This window comes from Gopherus evgoodei, chromosome 22, assembly GCF_007399415.2.
Source record: "Gopherus evgoodei ecotype Sinaloan lineage chromosome 22, rGopEvg1_v1.p, whole genome shotgun sequence".
NCBI classification, from domain to species: domain Eukaryota; kingdom Metazoa; phylum Chordata; order Testudines; family Testudinidae; genus Gopherus; species Gopherus evgoodei.
Genome location: NC_044343.1, coordinates 4,153,147 through 4,176,503, shown reverse-complemented (window position 1 = coordinate 4,176,503; position 23,357 = coordinate 4,153,147). Strand labels below are relative to the sequence as shown.

Below are 23,357 nucleotides of genomic sequence, written 5' to 3'. Positions count from 1 at the left end.
GTTAGTCTCTAAGGTGCCACAAGGACTCCTCGTTCTTTTTGCTGATATAGACTAACACGACTGCCACTCTGAAACCTGTCACCTAATACAGTGGGCTGGGGCTGCACCAATGGTTTGTCTGACTGTCTGCAAGTTGTGGTGAAAGTCAACCCGTGTTTGGGATGTGCCAGCCCACAAGCAAAAAGGCCCCCTTCCTTAGAAGGTGTCACCCGTGTATTTCACAGGGACACGTCACAAGACAATTTCCTCCCTTTGCAGCAGCACCTCAGCCTGGTTTCACAAGACCCCCCCCCCCAGCTTTTGGGAGTCCCGCAAAGCTAAAGCCCACAGGCTGCATGCGGCCCTGACACCATCAGGCTCATCCCCTGGGGAATAACTAGGATGGGTCAAGTGGCCAGGCCTCCTTAGGGAATTACCTCCCCCTGGAATCTAGTCTACAGTTAGAGCCCTGTTGCTTTGCATGGCTAATCAGAACATTCTTTATTGGCATTAATCATCACAACGCTGCACACTAAAAAACCCACCACCTCTTTGGGGACAAAGTCTCTTGTCCCTTCCCCAGGAGTATCATCTGCAGCCTTGCAAACACAGGGGCTCTGAATGGGAGGCATTAGGCAGCTGGGCGAGCCGCTGAGAAAGGCCAGTCCTTTTCCCAGTCCAGCCTTTCCTCGCTTGCTGTGGAAGAATTTCTGCAGCCTGGTTGTGCAAAGTCCTTTTAAATCGCAGGGACAGAGCAAGGTATGAATTTAAGACCTTAAGGGGCTGCAGAAAACAGCTCAGCAGCTGAGTCTCTGTGGCGCAATCGGTTAGCGCGTTCGGCTGTTAACCGAAAGGTTGGTGGTTCGAGCCCACCCAGGGACGTGGGTTTATTTTTTGCCCCCTGTGCAGAGGTTTCTTCAGCCCCCGTGCTAGGGCATGGAGATAGGTGGGCTGGGCGTGGGGGGATGCAAAGCGAACGGCCCAGGTTGCAAGTGGGGAGCTGTGGCTCGTTCAAAGGAAATAAACCCTCTTCCTGAAGGACGGGGGAAAGGAGCCTGTGTTTTGCACGGGGGACGGTAGCATTTGAGTGGGACACTACGTGGGGGAGGGAGTCAGTGAGCAGCCAGGCAAGAGCCGCCCCTACCCAAGGTGGCTGCGCCAGGAGCCGGGGGGGGAGAACGTGTTTCCTTGTGCAGCCACACTCCGCCAGCCAGTACAGCTGGGTGTCCCCGCTGCACCCGAGCCCAGGCTGCGCTGCAAACAACCCCCCTGCCAGGGTCTGGGACACGTGAGTCCCACCCACGCACGTGTCCTGCGCCCCCCGGCCACCCCACGTTGCAGATCTTAGTCCCCACCCCCGGCAAGTATCCTGGCCTCACTTTTTGAACAGCAGCCCCCCCTTTGCAAATTATTTTGCACTGACAGCCTTTCTCACACACACATACCTTTCATGCACGTGCATACACACACACCTTTCACACGCACACAGACACACACACCTTTCACACGTGCGCACACCTTTCACACACACGCGCACACACCTTGCACACGCGCGCACAGACACAGACACACCTTGCTCGCGCACGCACACACCTTTCACATGCACACACCTCCTTTCACACGCACGCACAGACACACACGCACAGACACACACCTCACACACCTCCTTGCACGCACACACCTTTCACGCGCACACACAGAGACACACACACCTTTCATACGCAGGCACAGACACACACACCTCACACATCTCCTTGCACGCGCACGCGCACACCTTTCACACGCACACACAAATGCACAGACACCTCCTTGCACGCGCACACGCACACCCCTCCTCGCACACGCACGCACAGACGCACACCCCTTAGACAGGCGGAACCGGGGGGGGCTCCCCGCGTTTCCCCGCCCTGCCGGGGACCGGATGTGGGGCGGCACCGGCTCCCGCCGGAAGGCTTAGGCGGGCGCACGGCCCCTGCCAGGCAGAGGTTGGCTGAAGGGCTGGAGGCGAGATGGCTGCGCTGGCTGGTGAGTGGGGGGCGGCAGGGGCGGCATAAGCAGCCCCCCCCCGGGCTAGGGGGCAGGGACCCCCCTTACCTGGAGGGTGGGGAGCCCCCCTTCTAGGACATGTGCAGGGCCAGCCGGGGGGGCTGGGAGTGGGGCAGCCCCCCCGGGCTAGGGGGCAGGGACCCCCCTTACCTGGTGGGTGGGGAGCCCCCCTTCTAGGACATGTGCAGGGCCAGCTGGGGGGGGCTGGGAGTGGGGCAGCCCCCCCCGGGCTAGGGGGCAGGGACCCCCCTTACCTGGTGGGTGGGGAGCCCCCCTTCTAGGACATGTGCAGGGCCAGCCTCGGGGGCTGGGAGTGGGGCAGCCCCCCCCCGGACTAGGGGGCAGGGACCCCCCTTACCTGGTGGGTGGGGAGCCCCCCTTCTAGGACATGTGCAGGGCCAGCTGGGGGGGCTGGGAGTGGGGCAGCCCCCCCCGGGCTAGGGGGCAGGGACCCCCCTTACCTGGAGGGTGGGGAGCCCCCCTTCTAGGACATGCGCAGGGCCAGCCAGGGGGGCTGGGAGTGGGGCAGCCCCCCCGGGCAGGTGGAAAGGGGGTTTGTCTGGTGTGTGTTGGGGGGGGCCCTGTCCCGTGGGACCCTCCACCCCCCAGCTCAGGGGTCTGCACTGGGTGTCTCCCTGGCGGGGTGGTGGTTACGGCTGGGAGGGAGCCCGGGGTTCAGGGTGTGGGGGACACACGGTTGCAGGACCCTCTTGTAAAGTGCCTTGAAAGTAACTCTCCCCTCCCTCCAGCCGGCAGGTGGATTGGGGAATCAATTGGGGACCATTGCAGGCACCGAAATCCCTGCAGCGGGTTGTGACAGCTCAGCGGGGCTTGTCTGACAAGCTGGCACAGGTGGCAGGTTGACATAGTGACAAGGCGGGTGGGGTAATAGCTTCTACTGGGGGGGAGAGAGAAGCTTTTGAGCTCTGCAGAGCTCTTCCTCAGTCTGGGAAAGTAACTGAGCGCGTCACAGCTAAATCCAAGGTGGAGCAGATTGTTTAGCATAGTGGATCCCTAACTCCTGTACTGGTGACTCCTTTCACATAGCAAACCTCTGAGTGTGACCCCCCCTTTATAAATGAAAAACACATTTTGATATATTTAACACCATTATAAATGCTGAAGGCAAAGCAGGGTTTGGGTGGAGGCTGGCATCTTGTGACCCACCCCCCTGAGGGGTCCTGACCCCCAGTTTGAGAACCCCTGATTTAGCATAAGTAGTTAACAATTTCAAGGGACCGTTGAAAGAGTGTCATTTAAATCACTGACCTACGTTTGCGCTAGACACTGAATTGTAGACACTCTTAATCACACTTGTGATTTGGACAGAGGTGCGGTAACACTTGCTTGATGTGCATTGTTCTTGACATTTAAAAAAGCCCCAGTCTGTGTGTGCATTTATTTGTTTATTGCTTTGCTTGGTGTCAGGGCTAATATATTTTAGCGGATGAATGTGACTTTGTGGGGAATGGGTTAGAGTTTTATGACTGAAAGATCTGCTTAGCTTTACAATCCTTGCAGAATTATACCCATTTGCGAATGATGATGAGGCAGGTTGGTCAATATTAAACCACCTACCTGGGGCTTGGACATCCCTCCTCTCCTTTCCCTGCCTTAGGGTGACCAGATGTCCTGATTTTATAAGGACACTCCCGATATTTGGGGCTTCGTCTTACATAGACTCCTATTACCGCCCATCCCCGTCCAGATTTTTCATACTTGCTGTCTGGTCACCCTCCCCTGTCCCACCCCCCAACCCCATTATCCTCTACTCTGAGCCTTGGGGGCGGAACAGCACACTTAGTAGAATGCTGCTCCTGTGATGCCTGTGCAGCACTGTTATCATCTTTCATTGAGATTCTGGCTGTGTTAAAGGTAAACTGCCCTGTGGCTTTTGTTCACAGCTCCTCGTCTGACCCGGGCTGGGATATTTCTTTTGCGGTAAGTAGCACCTGGTTGGATGAGCAACCACAGAGAAGAAACTTACTTGTGGGGGGAGAAAGGCAAAATGGATTAAATCATTTTGCTGCTTGCAGCCCTCTTCATGCCTTTCTCATGAATCCTACCAATCTGCCGTCTCTACAGCCCTATTCCTTTAATGTATTTCTCCTTGAGTGAGAGTGAATTTGCGCTGAATGCAGCTGCAGAGCTCTCTGCTTGAGTTGTTGCTGTTCGTATAGAGACAGTAACATCAAGTTCTTAATGGACATTCATGGAAACAAGACTGTCTTGTCCGATTGTGGTAGAGTCACTGGAAAATGTTGCCCTGTGGTTAGATCACAGGGCTGGAAGTCAGGACTCCTCGGCTTCTGTTCTCACTCTGCCACGGACTTTTAGTCAGAACACTTCCTCCATTCGTCCGTTTACCTGTCTGTAAATGGGGGTATTATGCTTCCCAGGGCTGAGAGGCTTAATGAGATAGTATCTGTAAAGCACTGTGAGATCCTAGGAAGGAAGGGACGACATAGCTGGCAAAGTGTTTCTGCTGCACCACGATGTTCGGCTGTGTTCATTTTTACAGGCCCAGTGCTGTGACCCCTGCTCACACCCAGTCACTCCATGAGACACCGGCCACCCGTCATGCTGACAGGTAACGCCACGCTACCATCGAAGTTCTTTAGCTGAGTGTCACTTCTTCAGGTGGGAGATTGCAAGTGATACAGGAAAGGAAAATCTGTTTGCTACAGCTCCGTTCTGGTGTATGGCTGAAGAAAGCCCAGTTTCTCTCTCTTCTCTTAGCAGTCAGTATTAAATGGCAAGGAGTTGGGTCCTGGAGATGAGCCTGCCAGGTAGCCTGAGTGTAATGAAGGTTCCCTATCTGAGCAGCAGATTGCATGATATTTGGTCTTTTCTCCACTATGTGGAGTTTGCTCGTTTGAACAGCATAGAGCTCCCTCAGCACTCGGCCTGGTGTGCTATTTTGAACAGTTAGAACTCTCCAAAACAAAACTCGATGGAGCAGATACAGCCTGTGATCCAAAACCCTCGCCCTCTTCAGCTGCCTGCCTCACAAGGCAGATGAGTGATATTTACAAATATTCTATGTAGTTGTGCTCCTCTTCTTCATTGGCTGGAATCCTGGTCTTCAATTTGGGAATGAATTCCAGTGCTTGTGAAAGCAGGGGACAGACAGCACTGATATTTGAGCCAGGTGCGTCCTTCCCCATCCTTCCCTCTGACCTGGCCAGCAGTATCCCTTGCTATTCCAGACCACCGGCTCCTTACCAGAGCACCTTCATTGTGACTTGCTCTTCCAATCCTGGATCCCATGCACAGATCTGCCAGTGCATCCCTGTCCTGAACTGCACCATCCCCTGCCTTTCCAGCCCGGACCAGGCATGCTTTATTGGGCCAAATGGGGAGGTACTGTGGGATTTCCTCTGAGTTTTAAACTGGCCGGTCCATAGGTGACCGCTGAGTCTACCCTTATCATCTTGTGCCATCTTCAGCAGCAGCTGGTACTGAATTGACTATAAGGAGCTTATCCCAGCCTGTTCAGGGGATCGAATGTTCTCAGAGTTGACACTTTAATCAGTGACTCTGTTAATAACCGGATAGATTGTAAGCTGATGTTACCATCCATGCTGTTTGTTCTCAGCCCCTCCCAGGTCCGGCAAAAGAGCACTACCGTTGTCCAGAAAAAATCCTACGTCCCTACCAGCCGGGGAGAGTATATTGTCACCAAACTCGATGACCTAATCAACTGGGCTCGTAGGGTGAGTGGCCAGGAGCACCCGTGGCCTGTAAACAAAAACAGATAACAAAGGCTTTGGAGTGCTTGCGGGAAGGTAGATGAGCCTGTCCCTTCGAAAGGGCAGCAGTTGAGTTCAAAACTATGTTCCTTGGCCAGAGCTGGGGGCTTGGGAGTTTCTGCTTCAGACAGAGGACGAACATCTTGATCTGAAGGCGCTACAAACTTGCTTAAATATTGTGCTGAGAGTCATCCTGTTCCTCTATGGTTTCCCTCCTGCCTTGTATATTCCACCAAATGTTGATTTCTTGGCTCTTTATCCGTATCTGAGGTGGCTACGCTGAGTTCAGTCAGCTTTATTGCAGATGGGGCTCTATAGATGACACCTTAAACTGAGGTCTCTCTGCTCTGGAGAATAAGGCTTTCTCCTGGCCAAGATTGCTTTTCTCCATTCTCCTGGGCCCTTGTGCAATTTGTTGTGCATGGGCAGCTGCCCCTCTGTTCCAGAACTGGCTGCATTTCAGTGACACAAAGCCCACATCCATCTGTAGCACTACATGCATCATACAGAACGTAAAACCCCTTTGCCATATCCACCACCCCCACAGACTTACTGTCCCTTGAAACATTCTGAGCGGCCCACGCGGGTCTCTGTGCTTTTGAGCCCTGTTAACCTAACTCAGATCTCTGCCGTCCCAGAGCTCCCTGTGGCCGATGACTTTTGGCCTGGCGTGCTGTGCGGTGGAGATGATGCACATGGCAGCTCCTCGCTATGACATGGATCGCTTCGGGGTGGTGTTCCGGGCCAGCCCCCGGCAGGCGGACGTCATGATTGTGGCTGGCACCCTGACCAACAAAATGGCCCCAGCCCTTCGGAAGGTATGGATGCTGGCCACCTTGGCAAGTCCAGCTTTAGAACTCAGATGCAGAAGTTCACTGTGAAATCTCTCTGTCCTCCAGGTTTATGACCAGATGCCTGAACCACGCTACGTGATCTCCATGGGAAGGTAAATGCCAGAGGCTTCCTAATTATCTTACAATTTGCTGGAAGGAAATCTGTTGCCACTGCCTTTATTAAGTCAGTAAATAAAGGGCTGGTTTCTCACTCATGTGCCCAGCCTTTACACTGTGTCAGGAGTCCTCAGTGTAAATGAAAATAAGGCCAAAGGTTCCTTTGTGTGTGTGTGTGTGTATTTGTTGGGGGGGGAGTTAGAATATTTTCTAATATTAGTGTCCTCTCTGGGAGTCAGAACTCTAAACTGTGAGCTATGGAAGTTTCTTTTTACAAAGGAAGGGAGGAGCCGCCAAATTCTCCTATAAAAATCCCAACGAAGGGAAAAGTGGACAGCTAGTGTTAATCATCAGCTAGTGTTAACAAAACATGAGACAATTCCTACCTTCTGCAGATCCTGAGCTGCAGATCAGAGCTGGCTCCTCCGCCGGTGCAAGTAACCACCGTGACATGGAAGCAGATGTTAGCACCTGGCAGTGCTGCGTCCCAGGTGCATAGGGAGGCAGGCGCGGTTAGGAACGGGGCTAATTCCATTATTCAGACTGCACCCAGGGTAGAGCCCTGTGTTCTTCACAAATGCAAAGTAACACAAAATGAAAAATGACGTATTAAATGAACTGGAACTAAAACCTCACTCCCTTGTGACAAGAGGGGCAGCCGGGCCAAATTTGTGAGTGGATTCTGGAACCCCAGCAGCCAGAGTGGGGAGCTGGGCGCAGGCCCATGGCTCTCCCCACTGGCTTCTCCCTTCATCGAGAAACTAACAAACATGTTTCTAGCATTGCTGGTTACCCCTTGTGTTTTGGCCTTAGGTCTCATCTGTGCTATAATTACAGCCACACCAAGAATTGGCTCTTAGTAAAGTCTTCGGTTGTGATCCCAGGACGCATTAGTAGCCCTGTCTCTGTTTTCAGAAGTGGTGTAACCAGATCCGTAGACTTGCCGACAGTGGCAGCAAAGTGGCACCTGCTGTAGTGATTCTTAAACATAAGTACTTATACGTAGCGCTGTAGCATATATGGACCTTTCCCATGTGGCTGATTCCATCACAGATGTTTGTAGGCAAGTGGAGATGAATGATGTGCGAATCACCCATCCCACTGTCACCAGCGCTGCGGTTGTGGGGTGTAATTGCGCCTCCTGCAGGCGTACTGAGGTACCTTCACTCTGACTAGACCAGGTCCTGGAGCAGTGAAGCTCTGGCAGGACGGGCTGCAGAGTGGGCTCTGCAAACCCACCCAGGACCCTGCATAATTACTTGTGGTACTAGCCTGTGCTGAAGCGCGGTTCCCTGTTCCAGGACCCCAGCTAGCTAGATTAAAGCTAGCTGGGGTCACGAGCTGCAATCCCACCCGTGAGTGCAGTATAGACCTACCCTAAGAACATGTATCGAAACGAGCAGCACACATCAGCAGGAGCAGCAGTGATTTTAACCAGACTGGTTTCTAAAACCCTGTTTGTATGCACAGATCATGCCGCAGGTTTGGGTTATTGTTATGACTGACACAGAGACTTTTAGAAAATAAATTTCTTTTAAATGAATGAAATTCGTAAGTCTTGCTCAGAATCTGGTCTGTGGGGAAAACAGCTGGGGTGTCCAGGGATTCTCAGAACCAGGAGCTTAAGCCATGCCTGTGGGAGATGCACTGGTGCACAATTAGTCATCTGCACGTGCAGATAACTGCATGTGTCACTTAGGCTCTTGTGTCCTGAGAGCTCAGCCCTGTGTGTTCATGTTGAATGGTCACAATATTGACCCAGCACTGAACTGGGTCCCATGGCTGTGAAGTTTTTTGCTTTAACTGCCGTGTGGCTCTGTTCTCTCAGCATTTCTGATGCCCGGGCAAAGTCTTGCCTTGCCTTCTGGGTAACTCTTGCCTGCTGCTCTCGAGTTGCACTTAGAGGACACTGACTCCTTTACGTTTTTTGTAGCTGTGCTAATGGTGGCGGTTACTACCACTACTCCTATTCCGTGGTGAGGGGCTGCGACCGCATTGTGCCAGTAGACATCTACGTCCCAGGTAAAAAGAAACTCTGCTCGTCTCGGTGGGATTACAGGATGTTACTCTTAAGCGCAGCAAGCTGGAGCAGAGCTGCAGCAACCTCATGGTGTGTTTCAGTTTTGGACTGTGATTGTAATATGTTATGACTCCTGGCCAGTATGTAGCTACTTCAGGACCTTTTGTAAGTTTTAAGCTGCATCACTTACATTTTCAGGCTTTCATTAAATTGTGTTCAAATAAGGAATTGGGAGGAAAGTCAAATCCTTGTAACTTCTGTGCAGGCAATTGCATGCAGTCCAGTCTGGGTATTCGTTAGTCCCCAAGAAAGGAATGTGCTGTGTCAAGATACCAAGTTATTTACAAGAAAAAGCAGTTCTGACATTCATAAAACTTTTCCAAGTGCATCTCAGTTCTAAGGTCTAAAAATACAGCCCTCTCCTCTGTGACACCTGCTTTTTTTAATGCAGGAGAAAAACTTGTGCCTTATTTCTAACTTAACAGTGCGGGTGATTAAACCCCCCTAGAACAAACTGCCACAGGACGTCTTCAGAACAAGACCAGCTACCTTTCTGGAAGAGATGCTTTAGTCAAACACAAGTTATTGGGCTCCACGCAAGGGTAACTGGGTGAAATTCTCTGGACTGTGCTATTCAGGGGGTCAAACTAGATGGTATAATGGGTCCCTTCTGGCCTTAAAACGTAGTCATTGATGCAATCTTTTTCTGAGCAGCCCTTTCGTATGTTAGCACCAGTACTGGTGTCTTTAGCCCACCCAGTGCAGCTGGTTGGCTGGTGTTTGTTACATGTCCTGAGTTAGCACCTAGGAGCTCCACTCATGGAGCAGGACCCCGTGGTGCTCGACACTGGACAAACGTGCCCCCAAAGAGCTTACAGTTCTCAGGCTCTCCCTCTCTCCCTCAGGCTGCCCACCCACCGCCGAAGCACTTCTCTATGGCATCCTGCAGCTGCAGAAGAAAATCAAGCGGGAGAAGAAGATTCAAATCTGGTACAGGAAATAGCCTCCCTTATTTATGGCCTAGCTATTCACCCCCGTTCCCTGACAGAGAAATGTATTTGTATTGTCACGCACACTGCAGCTGTGGGCTGCACAAGCCTCATAATAAAACGTCATCTGTTTGTTTAACATGATCTCCTGTCTTTAACGTTCCCACTCGGTTATTTAAACTAGGGGGGCACACTTCATAGCTAGTGTAGTTGCACCCCCCCAGGTGCTCCCTGGGAGCCATCCTCCCCTCTCTCTCTTTTTTGGGGATTCCCTGCAACTCACCCAATCCCCCCCCTTCCAGATGTTGTGGGTGCCCTCCCCTGACACACATACCCCCCAGGGGTGTACGGGTTAAATCGGATAGGGTTCCGAATACACTGGTTCATGTGGGGGAGAGAGCATGCCCACTAGGTTCTTCATATCATTATCTGCTGTCGGCAAACAAATCTGTTCTGAAGCCTCCCTCCCTTCTGCGACTCTGGGTTTGACCCATTGGCTGCAGTGGAAATTGCAGGTTCTGGAAACTGGATCCTCTTGTGTAGTGATGTTATTTATGTAAAATAGCATTAACTGGACAAGTGGCCAAACCAATTTCTAATACCAGAGAAGTTGAAGCAGATACATAAGTGAGTTTCAAATGTTTCACAGAGTCCTGGCTTGATGTGAAACTGGGGAAAAGTACCTCTAAACACCTGCCTCTTCAACAATAACAGGCTTAGATTCAGCTTGCATAGATTAGATTGATTTGGGTTTTTTTGATCCCTCTGTGGCGATCAGGACTGAGACATATCCCCAACTTTGTCACAGACAGGCTGCTCTGTGAATCAGTCCTGGGAGTTTGGTTTAACGCAGGCTTAGAAGTCTCATCTCCACTTCCTCACGTGCAAAACCCTGGCCTTGATGCTGTCAGCAAAAATACAGCAACAGCAGAAGCTGATACAGACACTCTTCATTGCAGCCCATTACTGCAGCTTCTGTACCTCTTTGCCACCCTAAATCTCTGCTATGCAGGAGGTCAGACTAGATGATCATAATGGTCCTTTCTGACCTTAAAGTCTGTGACTCGGTTTATACTTTTCATGTATCTGTGAACTGATCACTGATCTTCAGTCATCACTTCAACCAACCCATTAACTCCCACCCCTTTTGTAATCTTTACTGCTAAGTTAGTCCCTCTGCATAGATTTTGCAGCTCTTCTCTGAACTCCATCCAGTTCATCATCATAGTTCTGATAATGTGATGCCTAGTACAATGTCCCAGGTACTGCAGCACCAGAGCTGTACAGAGAAGGATTTACCTCCCTGTTCCATGTCAGTGCATACAACACAACTGTACTTGACCTCTCTTCAGAGCTATAGCTTCCATTGGATACTTAACACTTTTGTCTTGGAAGCTCTGTGGGGCAGGGACCATGCATCTGTACAGCCCCTAGTGCAATGGGGTCTTGGTTTGTGGGCTCATAGTCTATGTTTAGGCACCTGGTTTATCTAGAATCTTGCCCAGCAATCTTATTAAAAGGCTGCAGCCTTTGTGAAAACGGGACAGGACTAGAAAGCTTCTAAGCCGATCTTAGGCTGCCTACCTCAGGACCACAGGAGATGCTGAAGAGTAAACAGATAGGTGACTTGCTACCAGCACTTCAAGCCATCTGTAATGAGGAGCACAGAGCCTTTGCAGAGTTACACATGCTTATAAAAAATGAAAATAAATTAATCTGAAGTCTCAGCTGTAGATTGAAATCAATTTAATGTCTTTAGTGTTCGTATTAATAGCATGTCCACCACATCTGTGTACAGAGGTGGGTAATTATTCATGTAGTAGTAAACTTCCAGGAAGGTCATAAGAATGTTACCAAAATCTTAATTAAAAACAGGCCATTAGCCAAAAATATGAGAAGAGATTCCTACGAGATTTTCTCTGGGAGTTGTCTGAATCGCATTTAATTACACAAATGCAAATGTCAGGCTTTCAGAATTAAGCTCTGGGGTGAAGGGTACTTTACTCAGCTTGTCGTGGAGAGTCAAGTCTTGATTTTTAAAAAAAAAGGACAGTGTTTCACAGGGAACCTAGATTTGGAAATCCCTCGTTCAAGTTACCTACAGTCCCCTCCTGATTTTTACTTTAATCAACATCTGCGCAGCCTATAGCTAGGGCTCTTAGCGATGGTCAAACCCCACTATAAAAACATTCTTTAAAAATGTAGGAGGAATGTCCCAGATCCACAGCCATGCCATCCCACAAGGGGTCTGCCCCCAGGACAGTTTCTTTGACCAAATAACACCTAGCTCTGATCTAGTGTCTTAGAGCCATAGATCTGAAAGCACTGGGGGGAGAAGGGGATAATGATGTATTGTGGATGGGGAAACTGAGGCACAGAGGGGGCAGTGACTTGTTCATATGCACCAGCAGCTCAGTGGCAGCGCTGGGAATAGAAGGCAGGCATCCTGAATCCCAGTCCTAGCCACTTGACCCCTTTGTGGTGCAGGGTCCACTACCGACGTGCTAGTTCTAAACTATCAAACTTCCAACTATACTTTCCTAAATCCTCCTTGCCCTCCAGTCTTCCTGGAAAGTCCAATCGATATGTTAACGTTCCCTCATTAGTACTGTAAAGCGACGAATATTTCCTCCCCTCCCTGGATTGTCAATAGCCAGTCCTTGATTTCGTTTTCACTCTTGCTGGCAGGATTTCTTCTCTTGCTCTTTGTTGCAGCAGCGGAGCGAGCGAGATGGGAGTGGGTGCTGGGTGGCTGCTCACTGTTTGAGGATGGTGGGCGTGATCATCTTGTGGAAGGAGTAGTAGCGGCAGTCCTCGGGCGGGATCAAGTCCATCACGCTGGTGCTTATGTTCTCCTTCTTGAACCCTGCCTCCATCAGGTGTGCAACTTGAGTCTCCTAAGGTAGGGACAGGTGAGACACAGACCAGTGAGGTTCTGAGCCACCTCTCCCTGAGCACAGAGTCTGATCCTCAGTGAACGCGACACCTAACCCTTTGTTTAACTGGTCTGGTTACATTAAAATGACTCTGCCCCAGCCACTAAGATGGCTGAAGCTTTAGAATGGCCCTGGAAAAACACCCATTGTACTCGATGATGCTTCTGAAATGTATCCTTTAACTGGGTCCCGCCAAGCCCTACTTGTCAACGGTTCCTTCCTGTTCCTGTTACCACCTGCCTGTTATCTAGCTGTGCCATTTACCAGGGGCCTGTTTCCAAAGGGCTGAGGACTGACCTGCTTTTCTGTGGATCTAATCCAGGCCTGTAAAACTCGTGTGCTCGTTCGTGTTTGCAAACCAACTGGCAGGTGCAAGGCTAAATGCAGCTTTGCGCCCACAGCCAGGCAGGTGGTAGGACTCTGGTATCTGAATGCTCCTGTCAGCAGCCACCTTGGGTGAGTGAGAAATGACTGCAGGGTTTGGCACCCCCTCGCCTGCAGTCGTGTCTGCTATCAGGCTCTAAGCCTTTGCCCGTCCTCACCTCAAACATCTTCTCGATGTCCGTGTACTCCGTCTTGAGCAGCTCCCCCCAGGACGTCAGGTTGCAGTAGGTGAGCACACCGCCGGCTTTCAGCAAGCGGAAAGCGTGACCCTGTGGGAGAGGGAAACAAACCGGAGGCTGATGGGATTTAGGGGCTGGCCTAAACACCAGGCTCCTCTCTGCCCCTTTCTGGGGCAGGAGCCTTCCCTCCGTAGCGTAGGGTTGACAACCTGTAATGTTTAAAAAACGGATTCTCCAGCAGGAGTGCTGGAACATCCCCTGCCGCGCCTCTTCTCCTGAGGCTCTGCCTCCATCCACTCCTCTTCCTTCCCCCTCCCACCCTACCCCTGCCAGGAGGGACTTTTCTGGGGATGGCTGAGTAGGGGCTGGAGTGGGTGATGACCTAGTGCCTTCCTGCTTGCAGTAACTGAACTTTGGGTGTTCGGTCAGTAGATCTGACTGGACACTGTCAGGTCCCCTTTTTTACTGGATGTTCCAGGCACAAACCAGGCACCTGGCCGTCCAACTGTAGCGTCTGCCATCTAGAACAACCTCCCCCTACGCCGCCCCTCTCCATTTCCTTTCAGAGACTCTCTGAAAGATTCAATTGTCCCTTGCTAGGGTCGGTCCCTCTCCCAGCAAAACACTTCTTGGGTAGCGTTGGTAGGAAAGATGCCCCAGGAGACAAACGGGGGCTATATGCAAAAATCCCACATCCTTAAAACACCCTGGGCCCCAAAGCAGCATGGAGGAGCTGATGGCTATAACATAACAATGGGCAAGGGCTCATCCTAGCAAGTCCCTCAGGGCTGGTGCCATCTCATGATGACTCCTGTGTGACTTTGGACGTGGGCTACAGATCTAATTCTCCAGCTCAGAGAGGCCGTCTCTTCCTCTGGGGAATTACAGTCCTGACCCTGCCCGGTTACGTGTCCTCAGTTCCCAGAGAAACCCAACCAGAGCCGAGAGCGCTCAGCACCTTGTCTGAGCAGGCCCCAAATGACTGGCGCTGCTGCAGAAATGCTAGCAGGGGGCTTGCAATATGTGGATAATGAGTGAAGAACACTGCTCGCTGGAGAACAGCAGCAGAGTCTTTTACCTTAATAAAGCTGAACTGGTGGGTGTGCCAGGTTTCTGCTGAGAGGGGATAGGTATCATAGAGGATGCCTGTCCAGGAAAACCAAGGGAAATAATGCATTAGCTGCAAGAAATGCTGTAGCATGGCATGGACTGGGAGCATTTAGTTAGGCTAAGATTCCTCTTCGTAGCTGGCTGCCTGGTGTGTCCTCCCCCCACCCGCCAAGACATGACATTTAAGTCACATGCATTTGATAACACCAATGTTGGTGATAGCTTCATCGTAACGAGAACAACATGCTTTCCTTCTGCCAAGCCTTGGGAGCTGGGCTAAGCTGGCTAGCTGAATTTCATCCCTCCCAATTCAATGCGAACTAATGAGGCAGCAGGGCCTAGTGGTCAGGGCACCGAGCTGGGAGTCAGGAGGCATCAGTTCTATTCTTGGCTCTGCCACTGCCCTTGGGCAAGTCACCTCCCTTGTGTGTGCCTCAGTTTCCCCTCCAGGCCTTTGTCCTGTTGATTTAGACTGTAAGCCTTATAGGGCAGAGATTATCTCTCACCGTATGTGGGTGCACCACCTAGCCCAGTGGGGCTCTGGTGCTCTATCCATTAGGTTACACAGCCTCCCATGGAGCTAATGTGCAGCTCCTCCAGCAACACATGGTTCTTAACATTCTAGGGTCTGATTTTTTTTTCCACAGAACCTGAGCAAGGTCAGCTCTCTTTGAACTAGATGGAAGTTTCAGCTGCTCAACACCTGTGAAAATTAGGCCACCTGGTATATTTTCCTATGGATGCATTGTCATTCCTACTCCTAGCATGAGTAAGCTGAGGTCCTGTTCAGAGTGGGTTTATGTCGCACCCTCCTATGGAGTATATAGCTAGAGCCTCTGATTCATGCTCCATTTGAATCCCCCCATTATCTAATGGCCACATAGAGTCAAGAACATTTCAGGCCAGAGCATGTGTCACTCTAAATACTGCCCACTAAACTAGGGCTTGCTGGCTCTGGGGTAGTTTGTCTTTCTCTGGGCCCCTGATCCATGGATGTTGTGGAGGTCCTCCCTGCCCGGCAGCCTCCTTCCCCAGAACCCACCCCTGGGATTCCAATGATCCCTTTGGATTTTTATTTCAATCTGCTTCCCTTACCATTAAAGTGTCCATCTGGCAGCGTCGGCGCCACGTCTTCCCACAGCCCCTTCAAGGGGACGACCTTCAGGCAAGACAAGGAGAAGTCACAAGATGGTACGTAGGTACAGATTCTGATCAATGATTAATTAAACAGGGAATAAGAAACACCCAGGGAACGGGGAGGAAGGAAGAGTTGGCTCAATTTCCACTACAAGCAGCATTAAACTTGGTTTCCGCTTAACAAGCCCCGATTAAATATGAAAGTCCAGCTCCACAATGGGTGTACATCGCTAGAGCATGACAGCTTCAAAGGAGCTAAGCTGATCTGCACCGAGGACTGGGCAAGAGTGTGTGTGTGTGTGTGTGTCAGAAGACTAGCATTTGCAACTTCTCACACACAGATATTGGGCCAAATCCCACCCTGGTGTAATTCAAGTCCAAGTTACACTAGGGACGGATTTGGCCTAGTAAAAGTATGTGTAGGGGGGACCCCACAAGTGAAATTCAACCCCACTGGAGTGGCATCCATGTAACCCAGGGCTGATGTGGTGCCTGTGTGTGTTAGATTAACTGAGGATCCTCTACCCCAGGGGTAGGCAACTTATGGCATACGAGCTGATTTTCAGCGGCACTCACAGTGCCCGGGTCCTGGCCACCGGTCTGGGGAGCTCTGCATTTGAATTTAATTTTCAATGAAGCTTCTTAAACATTTTAAAAACCTTATTTACTTTACATACAACAATAGTTTAGTTATATATTATAGACTTATAGAAAGAGACCTTCTAACAACGGTAAAATGTATGACTGGCATGTGAAACCTTAAATCAGAGTGAATAAATGAGAACTCAGCACACCACTTTGGCAAAGTTGCCGAGCCCTGCTCTGCCCCAGCAAGTGGACTCTAATACACTGTGACTGATTTAAAAAACGGGTTTATGGTGCAAATTAATAAACAACTTGATAGTAGTGAGTGTGCAGGAACCGTGTGGGGCCAGCCTTCGCTTTACCGAGAGAGTTCGTGGTTTGCTTAATGGAATGGTTGTGTGTTGCTAAACTTTTCTTCTGCTTCCAACTTATGAAAGTTTTGGTTTTTTGAACTCTGGTTCCAAGGGTTTCCTCATTCAGCTCAGGGAAATCTAGAGGGTAAGAAATGGGCAGGAAGGCTGGCCTAGTGGTTAGGGCACTGGGGATAGACTCGCAATCTGGAGTCAATTCCTGGCCCTGGCAGTCTTCCTGTGTCATCTAGCCTATGCCTCACCGCCCCAGCTGTAAGATGGGGGTAATGCTTTGGGGAGTGGGAGGAGGGACAAAATCCTTTACCAAGTGCAAGGCGCTCGGAGCCTGGTGATAAGGGCTGTATATGGACACAGCTACACAGCCAGAGATTGGGAGAAGTCCGGCCCCCCCATCCCAGGCCATATTGTGGCCCTTTGATGCTCCCACCGGAGCTCAGCTGTAGCTACAAAGGTGCACGGAGTCTGCAATGCATCCTTGTCTACAGCGAGCGGAGCTGCTCGTACCTTGTGTGGCTGTTTCTTGGCCCACTCCTGCAGCCTCTGGAAGACGCCCTCATTGCATTCAATGATCCAATGCTCCTCAATGTCAAACTCTTCCAGTTTGGTGGCGGCAATGGCCATGCCAAACCCCACTTCCAGCACACAGCCGCCTGGGGAAAGACAGGTCACAGCCTGGCTACCAGTGTTCTGCAGGCACGCTTGGGAGTTAAATGGCAGCTGTCTTGATCGCAGGATACAAGGCAGCTGGTCCCTTAGTCTTCTGTGCTGAGATACAAACCTGGGAGGAACTGGCTGGGCTGGTATAGAGCCTTTCACCTATAGGTCACTGGTGCGGGTCCAAGCCAGACTGCTAGTGACCAGCAGTCATTACTATCCAAAGGCTTTTTGGTCTTGCTGTCTGCCCACCCAGCTGGCTCTAGCTGGGTCTCCTCTCTTGGCAGTCTCAGCAATGGGACCAAGGACTGGATGGGCTATGGAGACTGAAAATCACTCTCAGCCCTAAAGGAGGTCCCTCCAGGTCAGGATGGGGTCACATCAATAGGGTAGCATGCAGGGGAAGCTTGTCTCGCCTCTGCATGTGGGACCCATTCTCAAGACAGGGGATTTTCATGCTCTGGCCCCTTTCATTAGCACTAACTTAACTTGGAAAAATGACGGAAGATCAAGGCAAGCTGTGAATCAGCACCAAGGGGCCTGCCCAGCCGGCTAAATCAAAGCTGGATTGGAAAACAGGGTGCAGTGATTTGTTACTTATCTCCTCTCACGCTAGCCATGTCTCTGTCCTCCTGTACCTTAAACACAAAACCTTCCTCCTAACTCATGGGTGTCCTGCCTAACTGGATAGAAAACCCAGCAAATGTGTTGGAAGAGAAAAGGAGATAAGGAGTTTGAAAACCTCTGGAAGGCACAAGATCCACTTGGCTTGGCAGGCTAGAAAATGAATTCATCAGCACAGGTATGACTCAGTGTGTGCAAACTGCCAATCAGTGGGTGTAAGTCCTACCACTGACCCACTTTCACCAAGGATGTGATGGCGTTACTTCCTCCAGCAACATGCAGCCCTGTAAAATCCTTGAATAGGCATGAATGAAAGGAATTTTCTGCATGCCTTAGTCCTTTGGTCTATTGTCAGTCACCTCCCAAATATAGTCATGATTTTATTCTTAAGGGGACATTGTTGGGTTAAAATGTTACTTAAACATAAATATCCTCAGTCATCCAACTATTAATCCCTGAAACTATTAAAACCATACAAGAAATTACTTCTTCCCCCCACCCATTTATACTGTTTCTTTGCTGGTTGAGGGAAACTCAGTTTGTCAGTTTCATCTTTGTTTCCAGTCAGTTTCACTTTTCCCCTCATATGGTCCTGATCCTGCAAACACCTACCTGCAGGCTTAACTTTAAACATGTGACAGTCCCACTGATGGCAAGGGGACTGCTTGTGTGCTTGTATAAGTGCATGTTCAGGATCAGAGCCTAACTGTTTGGGAGGATGCTTTGAAAAATGTAACACTGGATAAGTTATTACCCTATTCTGGCCCTCCTGCACTGGAGTAACAATACAATGGCTGGAGCTGCACAAGCCTCCAGGTAATGTTTGAATCCCTAGAGACAGAGGACTGCCAGACCTGAAGAAAAGCTCTGTAGAGCTCAAAAGCATGTCTCTTTCACCAACAGAAGTTGGTCCAATTAAAGAGATTCCCTCCTCCACCTTGTCTCTCATATCCTGGCACAAACATGGCTACAACACCACTGCAAAACAGACTGGAGAAAAGCAGAGGTCCAACTCCTCTCTGACAATGGCCATCACCAGATACTTCAAAAGAAGGTTCAGAAATTAACCTGCCCTTGGAGAATGTTTCTTCCTGACCTCCATCAGAGAGAGGTAAGTTTATGCTCTAAAAGGGGTTATCACCCTTCTAAACTTTGAGGATTTTTTCCTCCAAAACAGTTTTTAAAACCCATAATACCTGCATTACTTATATGAAATGTGGTTAGACCTTTTCCTAACAAAACCAAACTAACCTGATCCCTCTGGGCTGTTTCTCTGGTAACAATTCACTGCTTGTAGAAATACCACTACAAATCTCCAGGTGACATGTTTCAAGAGCTTTGGGCCTAAACCACAGCGTACTGAAGTCTATACCACACTTGGTAAAGCAACCCCCATCCTTTCTAGTATTTATACCTGCTCCTGTATTTTCCATTCCATGCATCTTGATGAAGTGAGTTCTAGCTCATGAAAGCTTATGCCCAAATAAATGTGTTAGTCTTTAAGGTGGCACAAGGACTCCTCGTTGTTTTTGCTGATACAGACTAACAGGTTACCACTCAAACCTGAAGTCCATGTGAGTCGTTCCATTCATTTCAATGGGCTTTGGATCAGACACTTTGTTTTTAAATAAAAAGTAAAGTGCAAAGATCAAGGAGAGCACCAGAGGGTTCTGGTAATTTAGCCCCTCCTCCCATGAAGAACTGCAGATCTCCCTGCCCCCTCTCTTGCCCCACAGATAAGTCTGCAGCTATTTGGAAACCCGTCTTCTATTACACAGAGCACAACTGTTTAACGCAGCTACTGTTACAGTGGAGCTATTCTTAACCTGGCCTCTAGTGAAGCATATGGATTGGCCTGGCATTTACAGTTAAAATGTGCATTGCATGACAGAGAAGAGTGAACACCAAGGACAATGGACAATTATATATGCACTGCTGGAGTTCTCTTGACTTTAGACTGAAAAGCTACAACAGGCCTGATTTTCCCCCATAATGTTACCTTCAAAGCAGTGCAGAAATCAAATGCTTTAAAGGCATCCATGTAGAATGAAAATCCAAAACACTGATCTGAAGTCTCGATCCACCTGGGCAAGCCATATTTCAAGTTTAGTTAGGGGACATGAACCGCTGCACTGATGTACTCAAACACATTTTCCCCTCTGGCTTCCATTGCTCTTTGAATCACGGAGCGAATCAATTCATAAAAAGCTGACGATGACCTTGATATGCTAGCGGTAAGTGCTGCTAACAATACACAGTTACGTGGGCAATTATTTCACGGGAAGGTTTAAAAAACAGTCTGCTTTTGGCTCTATGCCGGGACCTCAGCTCCTTATTTAAAAGAGGCTAAAGAGATGTTTTATTTAACACCAATCCTCATAGAGGGAGGAAATGCTTGTTCCATTATCAATTCATTTCAGGATACGCAAAGCCCAGCTCCTATTTGATAAAGGAAACAGAACTTTCAATTTTCTAACATGTAGCAGCTTCTCTTGTGACGTTAAGAGTATAATATAATATCTAATTGAAAGGTGACAGGGCCAGAAAGAGTTAATTAACTCACTTCACCGACTGACCTGACCCATGGGTGAACCTTAAGAACTGGTTAGCAAGATATGTAAATGACTAGAGCTTTGAAATGCAAGTCTGCATTGTTAGAGGTAGAAGGGGAGGTGTTTGCTCAGGTCTTGTAATGTAAGCAAACAAGTCTTGTCTATTGCTATAGTTTTAATTCAAAGATCAAAAAAGGAATATTAGCATTTATGATGATACTTGAGTAAAATAGTATTATTGTCTATGTGTCTCTTTGAAGGTTGTGGTAACCTGTATCTGAACTGTTTACTGGATAAATTACTCTGTGCTAATTGCCAGGATGTTTGGGAGAAGGAGTTAAGCCTATTGTTTTCTCAGGCCGAAAGGCTGCTGGAAATGTATAAGAAGCCTGGGACACGATCCTACTTCATCTCAGATCTGCTTTGGGTTTCAAGAGGGGGAAACCTTAAGCCACAAGGATTGAGATCCCCAGTCATTGACTGGAGCCACCCTGAATATGGAAATTGGACTATAACCTATGGACTATTTCTAAAAGGACTTTTGGCAATTACAAGCTCATCTCTGCTATGCATCTGAACCTCAAGAATTGAATTCAAGTCTGTCTGTATATTGATCTTGTAACCAACTCTCCCTCTTTTCTTTTTAAATAAATTTTAGCTTAGTTAATAAGAATTGGCTATAGTGTGTATTTTGAGTAAGATCTAAGTTATAATTGAACCTGGGTGTGTGGCTGATCCTTTGGAACTGGTAGAACATTTTTTTTCCTACGATGAGATAAGATTTTCAGGAATCATCATCATATCTGACAGGAGTGTCTGGGCGGAGGCCTGAGGCTGGGCACTTTAAGGGAACTGCATTGTTTGGATTTCTAAGTAACCAATGAACTACTATAGAAGCTGTTTTGTGCTGGTTGGTAAATCTAAGTATTGAAATAACCACCAGCATTTGGGGTTTGTCTGCCCCGTTTTGTTTGTTCACCCTGATTGAGTGACCTCAGCTGGCTCCCACAGGCAGCACCCTCACAGCCCAGCTCCTATTTGATAAAGGAAACAGAACTTTCAAGCTTCTAACATGTAGCAGCTTCTCTTTAACACTATCAATTGGTGCTGTGAACAGTGCAAAGGGATAATCAGCTGAAGCAAGATCCCAAAAGACACGTACACCCTCAGCCTCCTCTGCAGACTGCTCTTTATTTCATAGTCTGAGCTGCACCTTAGACTAAGAACACAGTGCAACATTAATTCCCAGGCTAAATCGCTTTGTTAGCTGCTGTTCCCAAATTTACAAAAACCTTGGGAAGCTTATCACAACTAACCACCACAAGAAGCCCCATTCAGACAGCGTTCCAGAGTGGAAAAGGACAGAAAACGCTTGAATTCAGTTCCAACTAAAATCTCTCTGAATCCCCAGTAGCGTATCACAACTCCTAGCTGCTGCCACCGCTCGCCCCCCTGCAAGGTGCTGGGACCTCAGGAGTCAGTTACCTTTGGATGCTGCTACCGTAGCCAGCGAATGCATGTAAGGGGTCTCCCACCTCTCCATCACCGGTTTGCCCAAGATCTCTAAGTGGGTGTCCGTCTGATTGAAGCCAGCGTCTGCCTCCTTCCAGGACGGCTTGCAGTTCTCTCCCTGGAGGAAGATAGGACGCGCAGCCTCGGAGGAGCTCATGCTGCGGCTGGTACTCCCCCCGCAGCGGAAAGGCCAGCAGGCTGAGGAGAGAAAGGGGGCTCGCCGGCTTTATATAGGCAAGCCAGCACAGGCTGCGCGTGCAAAGCAGAGCCCAGGCCACGTCTGGCTTATCTGGGCTGCGGTCCCGAGCATGCCCAGTGAAAGGTGGGAGCGGAGGAGGGCAGAGATGGGAACGAGGAGGGAGGGACATCTGCTGATGCCTTGGAGAAATGCCCTGACACAGATCGCCCGGGCGGAGCGAAAGCGGCTTGCAAGGAGGCGTGTGAACAGCGCCCTGTGCTCAGGGAAGGAAGGAATCTTTCCTTATCAGCCCGTCCCACCCGTGGAGCCAGCTTCCACTAACCGCAACACAGGACACTGCCAAGGTGCGGGACAAGCTAAAGGAACGAGGCTGTTACCGCCTCATCTTATGCAAAATCCCTTCATGCATAAGAGTCTGAAGGTATCTTAAACCGGAGTCCCTGTCGAAAAGAGGGAGATTTGGCAGGTTTGGAAAAGGGTGTGTGAGGGAGGGTCCACTACTGGGCAAAAGGCAGCTGACATCAAGGGCTAGGCTCATACTTAACAGTTCCTCAAGGCAAGGAGAAGTCCTCAAGGAAATTCCTGTCTAGCCACACTCCATCAGCCACCCCTAAAAGTGCAGCCTGCTTGGATGGCATATCCCTGCCCAGCACACGGGTTTATTATCTGTACTCTACCCACTGGGATCAAAGCAATTCTCTTCTCTCAAAACAGAGTGCGCTGGTAGCCTAACCTTACACCAAGTGCATCCCCTATGCAGTTGTCAGTTTTGTGCAAGCCATCTGCCTACAGAAATACCACACCACTCCCAAACTCGGGTGTGTCCGTGCATCAGTCTTTCTCTGTGAATTTTAATTCTCTTTGCCCTAACCCCTGAGATAAAAACTATCCCGCAAACGCTTACGGGTATGCTTAACTTTACTACTGTAAGTAGTCCCAAGAACAAGATGTGGCAGGTGCATGGCAGAAAGATCAGACACTTGAGTAAAAATAAATCTGCAGAAATAAAACACCACTCCCAAACTGTGCAACATGTGGGATTAAATTGCCTTTCCTGCCCTCTACAGTCTGGGAGCATGTGTAATCCCATGGGCAAATTAGTGATAGAAAGGAAAGGCGGGGTGTCATGTGATTCATAGAAAGCTACAGAATCATAATGCTCCCAGACTGCTAGGGGACTAATATACAGCAATGGTGCTATATAAATACAAAACTAAATAATACTAGTTAACAAGGGCTAGGTATCATTCTGACATTGAAATAAAACCACTGGCTGCCTGTTACAGTATCATTGGCTTATGCTTTTCCCTTGTGCTGCACACAAACACAAGCTATCCATGCACCTATGGATGCTGGACATATAGGTCTTCTATGGACT

At 49.4% G+C, this 23,357-nt stretch overlaps 2 protein-coding genes and 1 non-coding gene across 3 annotated transcripts; 2 read left to right on the top strand and 1 right to left on the bottom strand.

The window, feature by feature from the left end:
• Positions 1-787: 787 nt before the first annotated feature.
• Positions 788-861, top strand: TRNAN-GUU. Its single transcript has one exon. It is a non-coding gene; the product is annotated as a tRNA-Asn (tRNA).
• Positions 862-1,902: 1,041 nt separating this feature from the next.
• Positions 1,903-9,875, top strand: NDUFS7 (NADH:ubiquinone oxidoreductase core subunit S7). Its single transcript, XM_030540562.1, has 8 exons — positions 1,903-2,004; positions 3,930-3,966; positions 4,547-4,615; positions 5,624-5,741; positions 6,416-6,595; positions 6,677-6,723; positions 8,661-8,749; positions 9,653-9,875. The coding sequence occupies exons 1-8, from the start codon at positions 1,989-1,991 to the stop codon at positions 9,748-9,750; spliced, it is 654 nt and encodes a 217-aa protein (XP_030396422.1). The 5' UTR covers positions 1,903-1,988; the 3' UTR covers positions 9,751-9,875.
• A 1,590-nt stretch (positions 9,876-11,465) lies between these two features.
• Positions 11,466-22,133, bottom strand: GAMT (guanidinoacetate N-methyltransferase). Its single transcript, XM_030540561.1, has 6 exons — positions 21,754-22,133; positions 16,943-17,088; positions 15,441-15,504; positions 14,314-14,381; positions 13,215-13,325; positions 11,466-12,633 (listed from the first exon to the last, which is right to left on the bottom strand). Exons 1-6 carry the CDS (start codon positions 21,935-21,937, stop codon positions 12,493-12,495), a joined length of 714 nt encoding a protein of 237 aa, XP_030396421.1. The 5' UTR covers positions 21,938-22,133; the 3' UTR covers positions 11,466-12,492.
• Between the last annotated feature and the right edge of the window lie 1,224 nt (positions 22,134-23,357).